At 41.3% G+C, this 18,028-nt stretch overlaps 1 protein-coding gene across 5 annotated transcripts in view; it reads right to left on the bottom strand.

The window, feature by feature from the left end:
• Window positions 1–17,971, bottom strand: part of LOC112108120 (F-box/LRR-repeat protein 21) — a 22,836-nt gene extending 4,865 nt beyond the window's left edge. Inside the window, exons 1-5 of one of the 5 annotated variants that reach the window (XM_024202120.3) lie at window positions 17,811–17,971; window positions 10,746–10,845; window positions 9,721–9,860; window positions 6,262–6,720; window positions 3,570–3,692 (exon numbers count right to left, since the gene is read on the bottom strand). In XM_024202120.3, the coding sequence (XP_024057888.1) occupies window positions 3,570–3,692; window positions 6,262–6,633 (495 nt within the window). In that variant the 5' untranslated portion in view covers window positions 6,634–6,720; window positions 9,721–9,860; window positions 10,746–10,845; window positions 17,811–17,971. Of the gene's footprint in view, window positions 1–3,569; window positions 3,693–6,261; window positions 6,721–9,720; window positions 9,861–10,745; window positions 10,846–10,946; window positions 11,010–17,810 lie in introns of those variants that run through there. The other 4 variants (XM_026659428.2, XM_026659430.2, XM_026659431.2 and 1 more) reach the window with 4 other exon arrangements.
• Window positions 17,972–18,028: the final 57 nt, after the last annotated feature.

Genomic DNA, 18,028 nt, shown 5'->3' with positions numbered 1-18,028 from the left:
GAAGGCTGGGTGTGGGGGGGTTCAAGGGTCAGGTCAGAGGGCTGGGGTGCTCGGCTCGTGGGGGTGCTCCCAGCCCCCTGCCCTGAGCGGCTCATGGCAAGGGGCTGGAAGGGATATGCCCTGTTCCACCCCCTTCCCCCAGGCTCCATCCCTACCTCTCTCTGCCTCCTCTACGGAGCTCTGTGCACGCTGCCGCTCTTCCCCCTCCCCCTCGCTAGGGCCATCAGCTGATTGGCGCAGGGAAGGAGAGGAGGAGGGGCAGGAAAGCACCATGCTGGGGGAAGAAGCGGGGGAGGGGGGGAAGCTTGGCTGCCACAGAGCCAAGCTTCTGCCTCCTGCCCCCGCAGGGGAGAGCGGTGGGTGGGGGGGCTGAGTGGGGCTGGGGGCCGGGACCACGTCAGGGGAGCTGCGTGCCACTCAAAATCGGCTTGTGTGCCGTGTTTGGCATGCGTGCCATAGGTTGCCGACCCCTGGCATAGTTGATTGAACTTTTGCCTCAAGGTAGAACCATTAGTTTTGTTTTACAGGGGTAAAATAATTAGCGTAATTATAAATTCTTATTTAATCAATCCCCTAAGTTATGTAATAAAGAATATAGTACTTACTCTCAAACTAGGGGTTATTTTAATGCTTACAGTGAACACAAGCAGTTCTGCCCTCTTCCCCATTTCCCCTCTTTTCAAAGAAAAAAGTGCATATAATGAAGAGCTTGAAGTAGCTACAGAATACCAATAAGTAAAAATACCAAATTAAGAAAAAAAAATTTCATCAAGAAACTGAACTGAGACCTCTCAGGACTAACATTTGATGGAGCGATAATTGAGCCCGTTGAGAGGAAAAAAGGAAAGGATATACTTACATATGTATGCAAAATTAAGTACTGTAGCACCTCACTTCTGGAGATCTGATTTATACCACTACAATTTTGGAGTCCTGAATAGGGCTGTCAAGCAATTACATAAATGGTATTCTATTGTTTAACAGCATGATTAATCATGATTAATTTTTTAAAATATTTTTTGATGTTTTCTACATTTTTAAATATTTTGATTTCAATTATAACAGAATACAAGGTCGACAGTGTTCACTTATTTATTCTTTATTACAAATATTTTCACTGTAAAAAAAAAATAGTATTTTTCAATTCACCTAATACAAGTACTGTAGTGCAATCTCTTTCTACATTTGTAATTCAACTTTCATGATAATTATATACAGAAAGACCTGCATTCAAAAATAAAACGTAAAACTTTAGAGCCTACAAGTCCAATTAATCCTATTCCTTGTTCAGCCAATCACTCAGACAAACAAGTTTATTTACATTTGCAGAAGATAATGCTGCTTCTTGTTTATAATGTCACCTGAAAGTGAGAACAGGCATTTGCATGGCACTGTTGTAGCTGGTGTCACAAGATATTTACATGCCAGATGTGCTAAAGATTCATATGTCCATAGGCGGCGGGTATAATAGGCCATGGGAAGCTCTGCCTCCCCCAGTGCAGCCACAGCCACTGGATCCCCGGCTGGATGGTTTGGTGGTGAAGTTTTTGCTTTATTATGCCCCATGCAGGTTCCAGGGTGGCAGAGGAGGCACATACCACCTCTGCAGCCACCCCGGAATCCGCATGGGGCATTTCAAAAAGTGTCTTCTATAGATGCTTTTCCCCTGGGCCATGGGCGGGTTGGGTCCGGGGAGGGAAGGTGAGGCATGACTGCGGTCACCCCCGAGCTCCTCCAGGTGGAGGGAGGCTTGGCTTGGGGCTTCAGCCAGTCCAGCCCAGGCTCTTCTGGGGGTGGGTGTGTGTGTGTGTGTGTGTGTGTGTGTGTGAGAGAGCGAGATAAGGGAGAGCGAGATAAGGGGGAGCTCTGGGCTGCAGCTGACCTGGGGCTCCTCTAGCCAAGGGGGAGGGTACAGGTGGTCTCATGGCTCTGGCAGTGGGTGGAAGGGGCAGAGCTGGGGGCTAGTCTCCCCAGAGTGGGGCTCCACCCGCCGCCTATGCATATGCCCCTTGATGCTTCAACCACCATTCCAGAGGACATGCGTCGATGCTGATGACAGGTTCTGCTCGATAACGATCCAAAGCAGTGCGGACTGACGCATGTTCATTTTCATCATCTGAGTCAGATGCCACCAGCAGAAGGTTGATTTTCTTTTTTGGTGGTTTGGGTTCTGTAGTTTCTGCCTCAGATTATTGCTCTTTTAAGACTTCTGAAAGCATGCTCCACATCTCACCCCTCTCAGCTTTTGGAAGGCACTTTAGATTCTTAAATCCTGGATCGAGTGCTGTAGCTATCTTTAGAAATTTCACATTGGTATCTTCTGACAAAATGCAAAGATTTCCAGTGAAAGTGTTCTTAAAACGAACAACATGTGCTGGGTCATCATCCGAGACTGCCATAACACAACATATATGGCAGAATGCAGGTAAAACAGAGCAGGAGACATACAATTCTCCCCCAAGGAGTTAAGTCAAATTTAATTAACGCTGTTTTTTTTATTAACAAGTGTTATCAGCATGGAAGCATGTCCTCTGGAACAATGGCCGAAGTATGAAGAGGCAAACGAATCTTTAGCGCATCTGACACGTAAATATCTTGTGACGCCAGCTACAACAGTGCCATGCGAACGCCTGTTCTCACTTTCAGGTGACATTGTACTTAAGGGGGCAGCATTATCTTCCATAAATGTAAACAAACTTGTTTCTCTTCATGATTGGCTGAACAAGAAGCAGGACCGAGTGGACTTGTAGGCTCTAAACTTTTACATTGTTTTGTTTCTGAGTGAAGTTATGTAACAAAACAAACAACAAAAACATATGTAAGGAGCACTTTCATGATAAAGAGATTGCCCTACAGTACTTGTATGAGGTGAACTGAAAAATACTATTGTTTATCATTTTTACAGTGCAAATATTTGTAATAAAAAACAAAGTGAGCACTGTACACTTTTTATTCTGTGTTGTAATTGAAATCGATGTATTTGAAAAAATAGAAAAACATACAAACGTATTTAATTTAAATTGGTATCCTATTGTTTAACTGTGATTAATCACGATTAATTTTTTTAATCACCATTAATTTTTTTGAGTTAATCGCATGAGTTAAGTGCGATTTATCGACAGCCCTAGTCTTGAGCCATGCATTTGCTTCCCAGATGTTCCAAATCTGGATTAAGCACCCTGCTTCAGCACAGGCTTAAGACTCACTGAAGTCATTAGGACATAAGCAAATGCTTAGATACATTCCCAACTAGAGCCATAATCAAGGTCACATGACCCAGAGTCCTGGATATATAGATACTAGTTTTATAGAAGCCAGTATCAGCTGGGCAAAAAGTTCTAAGAATGGAGTGTTGTCAAATGTATGTCATACTTTAAAATACAAACATAAAAATGAGCGTTTAGAGAAATATATGGCAAGAAATAGAACTGTGTGCATTTGTGTACTTTAAAATTAAAGTGTTGGGTTTGTAAAAATTACTTTTTTTTTTAATTCAATAATATCTACATGGTTTAATGATTTGTTACACTATCTAGCAAGGTAAAATTTGAGAATCCATAGGACATTACCTTGGAGACATTCATAAAACTTGGTTTTGCTGTTGAAATCAAACCTAATGTCTTGATAGAACAATTCACCAATTGAGAAAGGATGTCGCAGGCAGCTTCTGCAGACTCAGTACTACTATCAACCTAAAAGACAATTTTAAAACATTGAAGTCATTTTGTATTGCTTCCTAGAAAGTCAACAGCATGATAAAATATATTTAATATCCAAAATAGAGTAGCACCAGTTTTTTTTAAACTAGTAGATTGCACTATACCAACTTTTATTTGCTCCAAGAAAGGAATGTGAAGCTTATGAAGTGGTTAATAATTTGAAGGCAGCAAAAAGTCATGAAAAGTACTTGCCTACAATACTTATTACACTGTGATTTTCTGACAGTCCTGAGAACACCAGACATCTTAAGGCTATCCATCTATCTTTGATTTGCCTCATCTCTGCATTTCTCTATCAACATCCCAATTTGCATGCATGACTAGTACTGAATTGCAGGTTAATGTATACCATAATTCCATAGCTGATGCCTCTTCCTTCATAATTATCAACTGTCAGACTTTTGGGGTTTATTCTGGTCTAAAAACAGGATAAATAAAAGTAATGCAGCAAAGTGGTCCACATTACACACCGTGTAGCCTAGTGAGACCTGGGTTCTATTCATGGCTCTGCCACTGACCTGCTGGAAGACCTTGGGGCAAGCCTCTTTACATCTGTACTTCAGTTTCCACAGCTGTAAAATGGGGGTGATACCTAACTCCTTTGTCAAGAACTTTTAAGATATGAGCTACATATTGTTATCTGGATCACTATTCAGATGACATATTACGAGGCAAATCAGTTGTACTACGTGAAGTAGCTACATGTACTTAAAGTAACTGATTAAAATATTAACCATGGACTGCATCACAAGAACTCTGAAGGCAACTAAAAAAGGAAATTACTAATGACAGTGTTAGGAGAAAGGAACTTGAGTTTAATCCTGACTCACATTAACTCCACCTCTGTGGTGTTCACAAACTTAGGGCTATTTTACACTATAAATTCACACATGTAAGGGGACCTGGTTACATTATAATCCCCAAATGTAATTAAGATGGTCTTCCAGTGTAGATTCTATCTACGTAATTGCTATACTTTGAGTAGTATATCTCCAAGACAAGCTACATTAATGTTATCATCTGAATGGTCCAACACCCGAATAAAGGGAGGACTACGTTAAGGTAGTACTCTGAACATGAACTTAACACCTGTGTGTGTAAACATTACCGTGCTGTTTCTTGGATATTAACATTTCTCAATCACCTCAATATTCATGTGCAGCATATAAAAAGTTGTGTGATATCCTTTAACATATGTAGTTAGATATACTATTTTGATTACATTTTCTTTGCAATTGGATGGGACCTTTACATCTCTGCTTTAATTTCTATATGTTTAAGAGGTAGAAAATACTACTTCCCTTCTTCCCTCCCAGAAGCTGAGAATTAGTCTGTAGAGCACTTAGTGCAGGGGGGGCAAACTACAGGCCGCATTGGGAGACGCTCCGCATGGCACCCGGAAGCAGCTGATGTCCCCCTCTCCGGCTCCTATGCATAGGGGCAGCCAGGGGGCTCTGCTCCGCATGCTGCCCCCGCAGCTCCCATTGGCCGGGGGAGCGGCCTGGCTGCGCCTCTGCGTAGGAGCCGGAGGGGGGACATGCTGCTGCTTCCGGGAGCTGCTTGAGGTAAGTGCTGGCCGGAGCCTGCACCCGAGACACGCGCCTCCCCCCGGTGCCACATCCTCCTGCCACAGCCTTGAGCCACCTCCTGCCCTCCAAACCCCTCGGTCCCAGCCCGGAGCACCCTCCTGCACCCCAAACCCATCATCCCCACCCCAGAGCCTGCCCCCCCAGCCAGAGCCCTCACCTCCCCTGTGCCCCAAGCCCCTGCCCCAGCCCTGACCGGCCTCCTGCCCTCCGAACCCCTCAGTCCCAGCCCAGAGCATCATCCTACACTCCAAACCCCTCAGCCCCAGCCCCACCCCAGAGCCGGCACCCCCAACCAGAGCCCCCGCACCTCACCCCTGCTGCACCAGCCCAGAGCCCCTCCTGCACCCTGAACTCCTCATTTCTGGCCCCACCCCAGATCCCGCACCCCCAGACAGAGCCCTCACCCCCTCCCGCACCCCAACCCCAATTTCGAGAGCATTCATGGCCCACCATACAATTTCTATACCGAGATGTGGCCCTTGGGCCAAAAAGTTTGCCCACCTCTGACTTAGTACCACTATAACAAAAACTCTAAGACTAGGATGGACATCCTATCCACACAGAATACTTCCAACAACAATACTGGTCTTGTAATTTTTAAACATAAAAGGTAAAATAGCTACTATTTAATGTCAAAATTATGACAATGTTGTGCAAAATTAATTTTTTCAAATACACTAAATTAAATACAACAGGCTATGAAAATCATGTGAAGTAGATACTGTGCATGTATAGGAAGTACATAATTTTAGCAACTGCTTCCTTCTGAAAAAAAACTGCTGCAAACATCTTTGAATATAACTTTTCATGCATTCAATAAAATAGTCATACCAATTTATTCTTAAGAAAAAAAAGGAAACAAAGGTTTTTGGATGGAGATGCAATACAATTTACAGACATCCAAACACAGCTGTCCTGTAAAGTGACAAAACAAGCCTCCACCCCATCTTTACCTTGAAGCTGACATACTGCAGATCATCAGCATGTCTCTTGATAATTTGCTGAATGAGATCAGGGTGAGTAGACTTTAAATAAGAAGTAGCTGGTTGGTTAAGCTCAAATTCAAACTTCCTCCACAGGTCAGGAATATGAAAAACTTCATTCCACCTTCGGCAAACAGAAGATGCCCGTGCTCGATCTACTAAAGGCAGGAACTGAAAAATATGTAAAACTACATGGAGTGGCAGGGTTCCCCAGTCCATCAAGGTTTGCAGGTGAGACTTGCCAAATGCAGATCCATAGAAAAAAGTTTTCTGTTTTTTTGATCTTTGTGGTGCTTGGAGAATTGGATTCTCAGTTTTAACAGTCCGCCTGATTCTCTTCATTTTGAGAGCAAACAATTTCAGTTACTAGAGTGTTGTGACGTAATGAAGGTACAAAGCTTTCTGTATGTTTTCAAGTACAATAGATCTCTAAAAAAAGTACAGAAGATCACAAAAACAAAAACAGACATATTAGCAAAAGCCTAAGTATATCTGACTACCATACAAAATGTCTCTGCACTACATACAATGTACATACAATAGTAAGAGCCTCATTTCCATATTATATATATATATATATGGTATGCTCTGTAACGCAATTAATGAAACCAAGTTTCCTAGGTCCAGGTGAGCTACCCAAGGGCAGTTTCCTTTGACAGTATTTCATGCAAGTATACCACCAACTGTCTTCTCCAAAAAAAAAAAAAAAATTTAATCATACGCACAAATTTCCACTGAAAATAAACCTACGGGATTTGCTACTAGGTTTAAGTAAGAAGGCTCAAACTAGCGAGTCCATTAGTAATTTCTATATTTGTGTTATAGTTTAAGGTACACTGTCAATGCCTATTTTTTCCCAAACTGATCTTTTGTTTATTTTACACATTTACATTTATTTAGGCTACAGACATTTATCGGACACTTGCCCCTTCAGTGTAAGGATCCCACTTCAGCATGCTGTAACTTCACAAAGAAGCTAGTTTATTATTGACCAAGTTTGTGGGGGGGTTTTTTTGTTTTTGTTTTTGTTTTTTTTAATTGACCACCTAGATTACTATAACTGAAAGATGAGAAAAGTATTCTGCTCTTTGTATTGTCAGTTTCACTGTACTTAAGTTTCCTGTTGTGTAGGCTTCACACAGCAATAGGGAGAGGAAAACCATGTTAAAAAAAGAAATTGTGACTAAAGTCACAATAAATTGGGAGATATAACAACTGAAGTTTTGTCTTTTTAACTGACTAAATAACACGTTTTTCTGATCTAACAGAAAAGAGTGTTTCACTAATTTAAATTTTTACTAATTTAAAGAAGAGCAGCACACTAGCTCATGTTAATATACACTTAATGTGTTGCTTCACTATTCAGACCATTTTGTCAGACAGTCATCTAACTGACCAATTGAACAACTGTCCAGAGAATCACTAAATGTATCTGCAGTATAACGTTAAAGTTAGTATTTTGATATTACAGGCAGAGTTGGTAGTGTCCCATTATAAGATCCTGGTTTTGGTTCCTTGTAACTTTGACAACTTTAAACTGCATGGGATTAAATTTTCCATGCCAGATGTCTTCCTCCAGCCAAAATAGCTCAGCTATTTCTAATAATAAGGTATAGGGAAAACATGCTTCCCCATGTTAATTTCTGGCATCATCTTCTTTGATAAGCAACCACATGCTTTGCATGAGGGACTTTCATTTGGCAAGGGGAGTCTTTTGTTTCAAGGATGTGTCTTATTTCTGTGAAAATCTGCCCAAGTTTGGGCAAGTTATAAACCTTTGACAAACTGCATCTTACACACACTCAGCAGAGACTTGCTAGAGCTTCACAGCTAAACCCCCTTACGATTCTGATCGCATGCCCCAGCTTGGAGCTGAGCAGGACTTTCCTTGAAATTGTTGCACAAGATTGCTGCAAGTCAGGCTGGACACCAGAACTGATAGCACAGGAGACCAACTCTCAAGGACATCATTGGGCCCAGGCAGGATGGAAAAGGAGATCTCAATTTGAATGCAGAGGGACAACAGCAAAATTTGGTGCGGTAGATTGTGACTGGATGAGCGCCAGTGTGTGGGGAGACCAAAATCCGAAAAAGCTTTGGAGAGACAATGACTGGCTGGGTAAGGAGCCTGGAGAAGGGAGACATGACACATACTAGATGAGGAGCCTTGGGAAAGAGACCAGGGGGTTAGGAAACATAGGTGGTGGGTGATGAATGGAGGCTGGGGGGACCTGGGACTGGAAGTTCAGGGGGGTGAGACTAGGCCTGGCTGTACAAAGAGACTGGGATAAGAAGCCTCAGGAGTGGAAACTGGGGCTTGCTAGGTAAGGAGAATCGGCCTAGGAACCAGGAGTGGGGAAGAGACAGGGCAGAAGGGGTCATGGTTGGGGGAAAATGGGAAGAAGAGTCTGTGCCCAAGAGACTCCTCTCCAGAGTCTCGCCATTCCTCTGCCATCAGCACATATGGAAAAAAATGTTGCGCATATGCATTACAATGATCACATAAGGGGGCCGAATTAAGGCTACCCTGGCAACCTTAATCCTAGCATTTCCAAATTTTGAGTGCTTGCCTTTGCAATATTTATATTTTTTGCATGCAACATATTATTAACTTCAAAACTTCACAAACTACTACACACTGCTAAAATTTTAATTCTATTCCTATGACTCTACATCATCTAAATGATACAACTATGAAAACTGTGCATGCCCTTTCTCTAAACATAAAGGTTGAGTTGCTCAGAAGCAGACATTTGGCATCCAGTATAGATGAGGAGGTAGTGTGCAGAGGCTTGCTGAAACTGCGGCTGCTGCCACTGGTCCCCAAGGATTGTTTGGGCAGTTGGGAATAATGAGAATGCAAGATTGTGACCACACCCCATATGTTAGGGTGGGGCCAAAGAGTGGAATAAGTAGTACCTTGTAAATGCTAATATATATGGTACATGAAATGCAGACTGCAGGTTGTCAGCAACAACAACAAAATATGGTAATTATTACATTAACTATCATACTATTTTAGTTTAGCTATTTTTGAGTCTCATATAGTTTTGGTATTCTATATACTTCTATAATATTTTAAAAAACTCTTGCATAGTTGCATCACAATGTTGTGCAGTACCAAATTTAGAACCACAAACTGGAAAGAAAGAAAAAAAAAAAAAGTTTATTGCTTATAGATCATGGACAATCACCATAAATGTAGATCTCTCTTTTTTTTTTTTAATTTTTCTTTTATACATAAGTATTCACAGAACCTTCTGTTCCATTCTGGCATTAACTAAAATCTAAAATAAGATGTATGTCACATATACAGCTATTTCTTAAAAATAGTTTACAATATATTTTCTACAACTGAAGTTAACTAGTCTAATTTTCAGGTGATATAATCAAGGTAGCCTTGAATCAGAGGTGCACATGCACACATACCTCCAAAGAATGTGGAAGTTCCTGTCTAACATCAGCACCTTTCAGGTATTTGAACATCCATCCCATTGCTGAGTCATCCTGTATGTATGAAAGGATTCCTTAACCAGAAGGCAGGGAGGGGTCCCAGAAGATGAATTGACCTGTGAAATCATCGACCAAAGACAAACTGACCTGCAAAGTCTGGGAAACCCATGAGGGACTTTAAGAATTCTTTAAGAATTCTAATAAAGTATTTTAATTAAACCAAGAGCACTACGGAAGAAGCTAGTCTCATCATGTTCGCTCAGCAAAGAGTTTTGTAACAGAGCAGGGAACTCCAAGGTGCATGGCTCTAATCTTGGGCCACTTTATGCCTTCAGAATGCACCCAGTTATCATTAGTTGTACAATTATAGGGATTGAAGTTGCACTTGTGGTGTTGGTTTAATAATATGGTATTGATTGTGTACCATTACCCTCATCCAAGCAAGTCTGTAAAGGGATACATAAGTTTTCCATGCGTGGGCAGGAAAAAAAGGTGTTGCTCACACAAGAGAATCTAAGAGCTGGGGAGCTGTACTCGTCTGATGTTAAACAGCCAAAACACTGGACGGAATCTGTGGATAGCATCCAGAGAATGTTTTTTAACTTCAATGTCTCTCAGTTACAGTAATCTTGTATTACTTGTACATCCCACTGTTACACCATGTTCCTAACAAAAACAAACAAAACAAACAAACAACAAAAATCTTTCTTCTAAGTTGACTGTATCCTTTTGATCACTTTTGGTTGTTCTACACATGGACTACCTTTCTGCAAGAATGTTATTAATTATTACAGTATACAAGAAAACTTTGACACAGTAAATAATTTATAATTAGTAATTACAGAAATATACTATGCATAAGATCACAATTGAAAACAAAGCAACTGTGACATACAACATACACAGATATTTTACAACTATGAAGGTATGGAACCAACATAATTAGATATAAAAGCCCAATTTTATAAGTTGTATAGGACAGTCTGAGGCAATTTCCTTACCTAAAGAAAGCTTCCAAGTTATGGTGGGTAGTGGATGAATGAACTGTGGTAGCCGCGGCCATGGGGCATTCACCAGCATCTGTCCGCTTTCACTTCCTGTCTAGATAAAAATGCCAAAAAAACTTTAAGTTAAGTTTAAGAACTAATGCTGAGATTCCATCCAGTATAAGAATGAGTCAGTTAATAAGGAACTACAGTCACCTCATTAGCCTTTGCCTTCCCTACTGACGTTCATACAGAGAAATTTAGCATCCCTCAGCATAGCAAAAACAAGTTTGGTTGTGTCAGCCCAATGGCACGTGGGTATTTTTCCATATTGCAAATACTACAGATAGAATTGGTAGTCTCTGCTGAAGAGAAGCATGAAATTGAAAGATGAGTGATACACTTACTCTTAACCTGTATCGGCCAAATTATAAGGAGTTGTTTAAACATTTGCTCTACTGATCCAATGCTACCAGTCATTTGTTGCCATGAGCACTGAACTTAAAAAAAAAACAAAAAAAAAAAACAAAAAAAAAACAAAAAAAAAAAACACTACCTGAATTAAGTATGAATGTCATCTACAGTCACAGAAAACACTAAGTATATTAAAGAGCAACCATGTAGGCTTTTCCTTGTTTTTCCTGTGTCAAAGATTTATTTCCTTTATCACATTATGCTACTATATAAGGAGCTTTCTGGATCAATTTCATCTGTTTTAAAACAGCATTAAGAATCTCTTTCCTATAATCAGATCAGTAAGATTATTTTTGTGAGAGCATAGAGTAGATATAAATATGCTAGTTCAGTACTTTTTTGTATTTCTGAAAAATACTAACAAAAGGCTCACTCATCCCATCTGTCCTATTTTCAGCATTTTGGTATTCCTCCCATCACTGTTCAATTTGAGAAACTATAGTCTAAGGCAAGAATGCTATTTGCAGTCACCTTCTACTTTATTATCTCAAATGCCACTCAGTTTTGCATATTAAGAAAGCTTTCCAATATCATCTTTGGTGGTTTGCTTATTACAACTTTGACCAATAGCGCACTTATGAATCACAACATGCCAAAAAGCAGGAGAAGCTTCTGTGTTTCATTAAGATTTAAGTTGGGGTAACTACAACAGCTAGTTATTTAAGCTCATCATAATTTACAATTCATGGTTAAATAAATTCCTCTTATTTTTCCTCTACTGAATATGCATAGAGGTTCCCAATATAGATTTATACAGTAAATCAAACAGACCCTTCTAGGTTTCACAGAGAATTAGATTGGGTAACTATGCAACAGTTAGAGACTTAAACTAACCACAAACTGCAAGTTATAATGAAGTAGATTTCTCTTAGCTTTTCCTTTTATTGAAATATTAGAAATTCACAATGTAGATTTATACAGTAAATCAAGCAATTACATTTAATCTAATAATGGTTTATGTTTGTATATGAGAAAGAGTATTGATTGAAGTTTTAGAAGCCGGACAGAAAATTTAAAGTTACCTAAGGTTTTCAGAAAAGAAGCAGACTCCTGCAGTCTAAAGAAGTTTCCTTAAGGAAAACTAAAACAATAAAAAGTATTGCACATAGTGCAGACAATGCCATCTAGTTTAAAAAGAAATGTGATAATAAATATGACTAATAATTAAAGGTATAACAAGGTGTTTGTTTCTTATTAAAAAGGTAATCCACTTATGCAGAGAAGCCAATGTGAAGTGAAAGTTTAAGGTAAACTTAACCAAATGTTCTAAGAGCTAAATAACCATAAGGTCTGACTGACTGACTATAACTGGCAACTGCACACAAAGCTTAACATAAGAAGTGATCCTACCAACCTTGTCACTAAACTGTAGGGAATAACCAAGTATTTGTATGGAGTATAGACAGGTGTTTTGCCTTATTGTTTAACTTACATCCTATTGGTGTTAGATCAAGCAAATAACTTTATATTGCTGCATGATGAACTACTAAACAAATACAGAAAACAAGGAATGTGAAGAGACTTTACATAAAGATACTCTAGCTTCAAAACAGACATTTCTTTAGGCATCTAGGAGTGGTGACAGAAACCACAAATTGGGAAAGAACAAAGAGCCATGTAAGGTTGGCCAAGGGATACACCACAAGAGAGACCTCAGGGAAGCGGTCTGGGGAAGTATGTTGCTGACTGGAACTAAAATAACGGGCAGATGTTCAATGATTGCCTTGATAAAATGTCTCTTGCAATCCATTATGTCCCAAGACGTTTTGCAAATCTGGTAAAGTCTCACAGGTCTTACACAAACTTGATGGCATAAGATACCTGCACCTAAAAATGCATAAACTTTCCTTGCAGTTCTTGATCCCAGGACTGAATGGTAAAAAGTCGAGAAACAAAAATGCAAGTTGTCACTTGGGCAAAATTCATGTTCTTTGTCAGGATTTTTTTATTCTGAAGGAGAGAATTGCTGAACAAAACAAGGCTAGTTTTATACAGTTTCTGATCGGTGTTGAGGGCTGGTTCCTCTTCTTGGTGAAGTTATGTGGGTAGGTCAAAAAGTGACAAAGATTTGAAACATCCAACCAAAATAGGAGTTGAAAGCAAGACAGAACACCCTGACAAAAAAACATGTATTTTGCTCAACTGACAATTTGGCTATTAAGCTAAATGCTGCTTAGAAAGTTAAAATAATTGTAAATAACTAAATATGTATGATGAGCACTTGTGTTTCACCAACAACTTTGATTTAGCATGTTTTCTAGACAACTAAGATTAATAAGCTATTTAGAGTTTTGAAGCTGCAAAAAATTAAAAATGCTGGGCCACGTTAGTGTAATGAGATACTACTTAACCCTACTAAAAGATAACTGAGAGAAGCCCTGAATGTTTCAGAGATCAATCTAGAAATCAGGAGTTTTGTGATAAAAAGAAGTTGACAATTTTCCAGAGAAAGATGAAAAAGCTTTGACCTGATTTGCAAGTTAAAGATTTTTTTCCCTTATTTGAACATTTGATTGAAGTGACATTTAGAATATATAGTAGTGGTGAAATTCCACAGAAATTAGAATAGTTTTCAAATCATTATGTGCATATTGTATTTGGGTTTTGGAGTGATGTGTGAGAAAAACTGGAAGAGCCTGGCTGCAAGTATCACATTGGCAAGGTAAATGAGTTGACATTCTTAGTAATTAAATTGGTTTAAATTTTTAAAATTCTAACGTTAGTATTTGGATGAACTGCCACAGGCAGTCTATAATTTAACTGACACACTGACAAAATTCTGTATTTAAGAATGCATAGTTCAAATGCATAGCTGGTACCAAAATCACCTGTCTAGAACAATAAAGAATTAAGAAAGTTTGCCTACATAAGACTGTGAGAGACCTTGAATTAATGTATTATATTTATCTCCTGACAAGTTTTAACATCCCATATTGTTAACATTGTATGCTGGTGTCATTCTTTTAAACACTGTAAATACTAACTAATCATTCTTATTTGGTTTTCCATAATTCCTATTATGCAAAATAGAATTTAAAGCAAAAGAAACAAATTTCAAATAACTCAGCAATCTGTACTTTAGCTAGAGTCTAGAGAACTATGAGAAACTTGGGAGAGAGCGTTGATTAAATCTATTTAATGTGTGTTTTTATAATCTCTCACAATCCCCATGCTCAAGATTCCAATAGAAAGTTTGTTTTTAAACTAATACATTACCCTGTGGTGTGTGCAATGCAAACAGAGCGGTTTTGTGCTTGTGAACAAAAATCAGAGAGAAGTCATTAGACATTAAAACAAGCAAGAGTGACAAGTCTGATCAGCACAGAAAGAATGCAAAGACAGAATAATAGGTGAAACTTCAATTTTAAAAATGTGTTAATTTACAGGAACCTAAAATGTTACCTGTAAGAAAAAATACCTCACGCCCCCCCGAATCCACTTTAACTAAGATCGTACATCCCAAAGAAAGCAGTATTTGCTTTGAATACTATTATAAACAAAACTATAATTTTAAGTCATTTTGATACTCTGTACTTAACATAGCACCTTCAACATACGGCTCTCAAAGCACTTTGCAAAGATAATTTTTTTTTTCCAGGTATAAACTGAGGCACAGGTACTTAAGTGATTTGTTCAAGGTAACAGAATGTCTGTGTCAGCATCGAACAAAACACAGGTCTCCTACTATTTTGTCTTGTGCTCTTGCCACCAGACACTGAATCCAATGGGAACAGACTCTAGGCCAACATTTATCAAATACAGCCACCAGGGGTTTTTCCTGTGGCCATGACACCCTCCTGAGCAGAGATGGCTTCAGCTGCAGGGGGCAGGCTTAACTCCCCCCCAACGCCCATCATCTTGGGGCTCTGGCAGCAGGCTCCATGGTTCAGCCACACCCCCACCCCCACCTGCGGGGCTCCAGGCTTTAGCCCCTCCTGGGTAGCGGGGCTCTGGGCTTCAGCCCCACCTAGCTCCCACCCCGGTTCAAGCCATGGGGCTCTGGATCTGGCGCTAGGGCTGGTCTTCCAAGGCACTGTGGTCAAGATGCAAGGAGCAGGGTAAGCATAGGGTGCATGGCTGTGGAAGCATTGGGGGGAGGGAACACCAGGGCCCGGGGGGGAGGGGGGGAGCCATGGGGAGCCCAGGGGGATGGTGGGGAGCCAATGGGAGACTACGAGGCCTGGGGGATCCGTGGGGGCTGAGGGAGGCAGCAAGAGCTAGAGACAATGGGGGGTGGGGGTTGGGTGGCAAGTGGAGGCAGCAGAGGTCAGAGGCAACAAAAAATAATGTACAGTTGTATTTTGGTATTGAGTCTGCAAAAAACCAAAAGCCTACATAAATCAATTCCAATGATTTGGAAACATATGTGCATATTCATTTGTTTTTCCTAAAGTATTTTAGGAAAATTTGTCAGAGCAGCCACCAGCAAGAGTTGGCGTCTGCATTGAGGTCACCAAAAATGTTGTTGTGCGAACCCCTGCTCTAGGCTTTTAATGGAGTTTAATGGCTTAGTGTCTGCTCCCATTGGCTTCACTGAGAGCAGCATCAGGTCCTAAATAAAGGGAAAGTCAAAGCTTAAAGAAATGAGAGTGAAGTCAGTAATAGGAGACTGATTATACTCAATTACCAGTTAAGATGGGTATTTCAGAGGAAAGACACAGCTTGACATTTTTGTAAGATAAATACCATCCTGGTCAGGAGACGGATGTTTCATTTTGTGCAACTTTGTCCTACAAGTACTGACAACTGGAATACACTTGCTTCAGAATATTATTTGAATGTAAAAAGATAAGCTCTCTTCATAACAATAACAATCATTCCTCCCTCCTTTAATGTATGTATGAGATCAGAATGTGTGTGATAACACAGTTACTTTAAATATGAAGGTGGGTGCCAGACTTTCAAAAAGGTTCTAATTTGTTAGCCCAAGTAACGTAAAAAAATAAGTTATAGAATTTGTTGGCTACTTTTACCCATGACTTTAATCTTTTGTTTTTCCAAGTAGTAAACTGCAGTTACTCAGAAATCCTGTTAAACTTCTGTTTGAAAAGCAATCCCCTTTTTCAGTTTTATTATAAAGCTGCTTTTTTAAAATCCCCTTATTACATAAATTATTCAGTGCTCCAATGAAACACGTTAAAAGCCTCCCTACAGTATTTTTACCTATCAACTCTACCTACTCTTTATGGAATAATAGAAATCAAGATGCTCCCTACAGTGTTTCCTGCAGCATTTCACCCTAATTTTAAAACGTAGTCTGGTGCACTCCAAATTAGGAAAATCCTACCTTTTTAACCTGACACTCTCCTCTTTTTTTATTTTTAAATTTGCAAAGACCAACAACTATGAGAAGTCTCCGGAGTGAGCCCCCAGTTTAGCTTCACCTACAAACTGAAAGGTGACATCAACCCAGCCAAGCCTAACAGATTTCAGAGAGATAGCCGTGTTAGTCTGTATCAGCAAAAACAATGAGGAGTACTTGTTGCACCTTAGAGACTAACAAACTTATATGAGCATAAGCTTTTGTGAGCTAAAACCCACTTCATCAGATGCAGAGTATCTCTGAAACACTTGCTCCTTTCAGTTAATGACGATATTACCTCTCGCCCATTAGATCTGCCAAGTCTCTCACCAGAGAAGAGATGTTTAACTATTACATACTAAGGCTAGGTCTACACTACCCGCCTGAATCGGCGGGTAGAAATCGACCTCTCGGGGATCGAATTATCGCGTCTCGTCGGGACGTGACAATCGATCCCCAAATCGATGCTCTTACTCCACCAGTGGAGGTGGGAGTAAGCGCCGTCGACGGGAAGCCGTGGAGGTCGATTTTGCCGCCGTCCTTACAGCGGGGTAAGTCGGCTGCGATACGTCAAATTCAGCTACGCGAATTTGCGTATCTTAAATCGACCACCCCCCCCCCGTAGTGAAGACCTGCCCTGAGTTTAGTGTCTGATGGAAGATTTTGCTTAATAGCCCTAGAGAGGTCAGGAATATTTCATTTTGATCTCCTCTCACTCGGAGGGCACAAAGACCGAACGGGGGAGGAGACTACGATAACCCCAGCAGCTGGGCCGCTGTTTATAAACAACCACCGCGGACAGGCACACACCAGGACAGACGTCAGAAGCAGCTTTGGGGCTCAGAGTGAATTAAGGTCTCAGAGGCCAATGACCATTTACTGCGGCAGCTCCTGACTGTACAGGTTAGGGCTTTATCACCCCGCCCCCCCTTGCCCGTACACAGCCTGCCTCACCCTCTCCCCGCCCCCCAACTCTCAGCCCCTCAGCCCCGCCCCCTAACTCTCAGCCCCGCCCCTCCCCCTTAACTCCCAACCCCGCCCTACCCTCATTCACATTCACGCCTCCTCCTCGGCCCAAACTCCGCCCCGCCTCTCCCCAGTGCGCCCCCCGTCCGCTGCCCCCAAGCAGCGCCCTGCTCTAGCCCGAAGCACGGCGACAGCGCCTATCCCCCGTTCCCAGGGCTGCTCCGCCCCCTTCTCCTCAGCCCCGCCGCTCGGCCCACTCTCAGGGCCGTATTGCGCAGGAGCTAATTCCCTCAGGCGCGCGCGCGCGCCGGCAACCCCCCTCCTCCCCTCGCACTCACCGCTGCGGCCGCGATGCCCCCCGCCGGCTGACGGGGTTGAGGGGTTCGGGGGGGTCAGAACCTTCTAGGCCAACAGGGAGCCAGCAGAGCTACCGCCGGGCCTCAAGGGGCGGAGCTCCTTTACAGACTCCCCCGCCAAGCGCACTCCCTGCAGCGCCTGCGCTGGCCGCTCCCGGGCATCTGTGACCTGACGCATGCGTCGTCTGCGCGCTTCTGTT

This window comes from Terrapene carolina, unplaced genomic scaffold, assembly GCF_002925995.2.
Source record: "Terrapene carolina triunguis isolate 2854851 unplaced genomic scaffold, T_m_triunguis-2.0 Scaffold629, whole genome shotgun sequence".
NCBI lineage: Eukaryota > Metazoa > Chordata > Testudines > Emydidae > Terrapene > Terrapene triunguis.
Note: the sequence above shows the minus strand (reverse complement) of the source record. Positions and strands in the feature narration are given on the sequence as shown.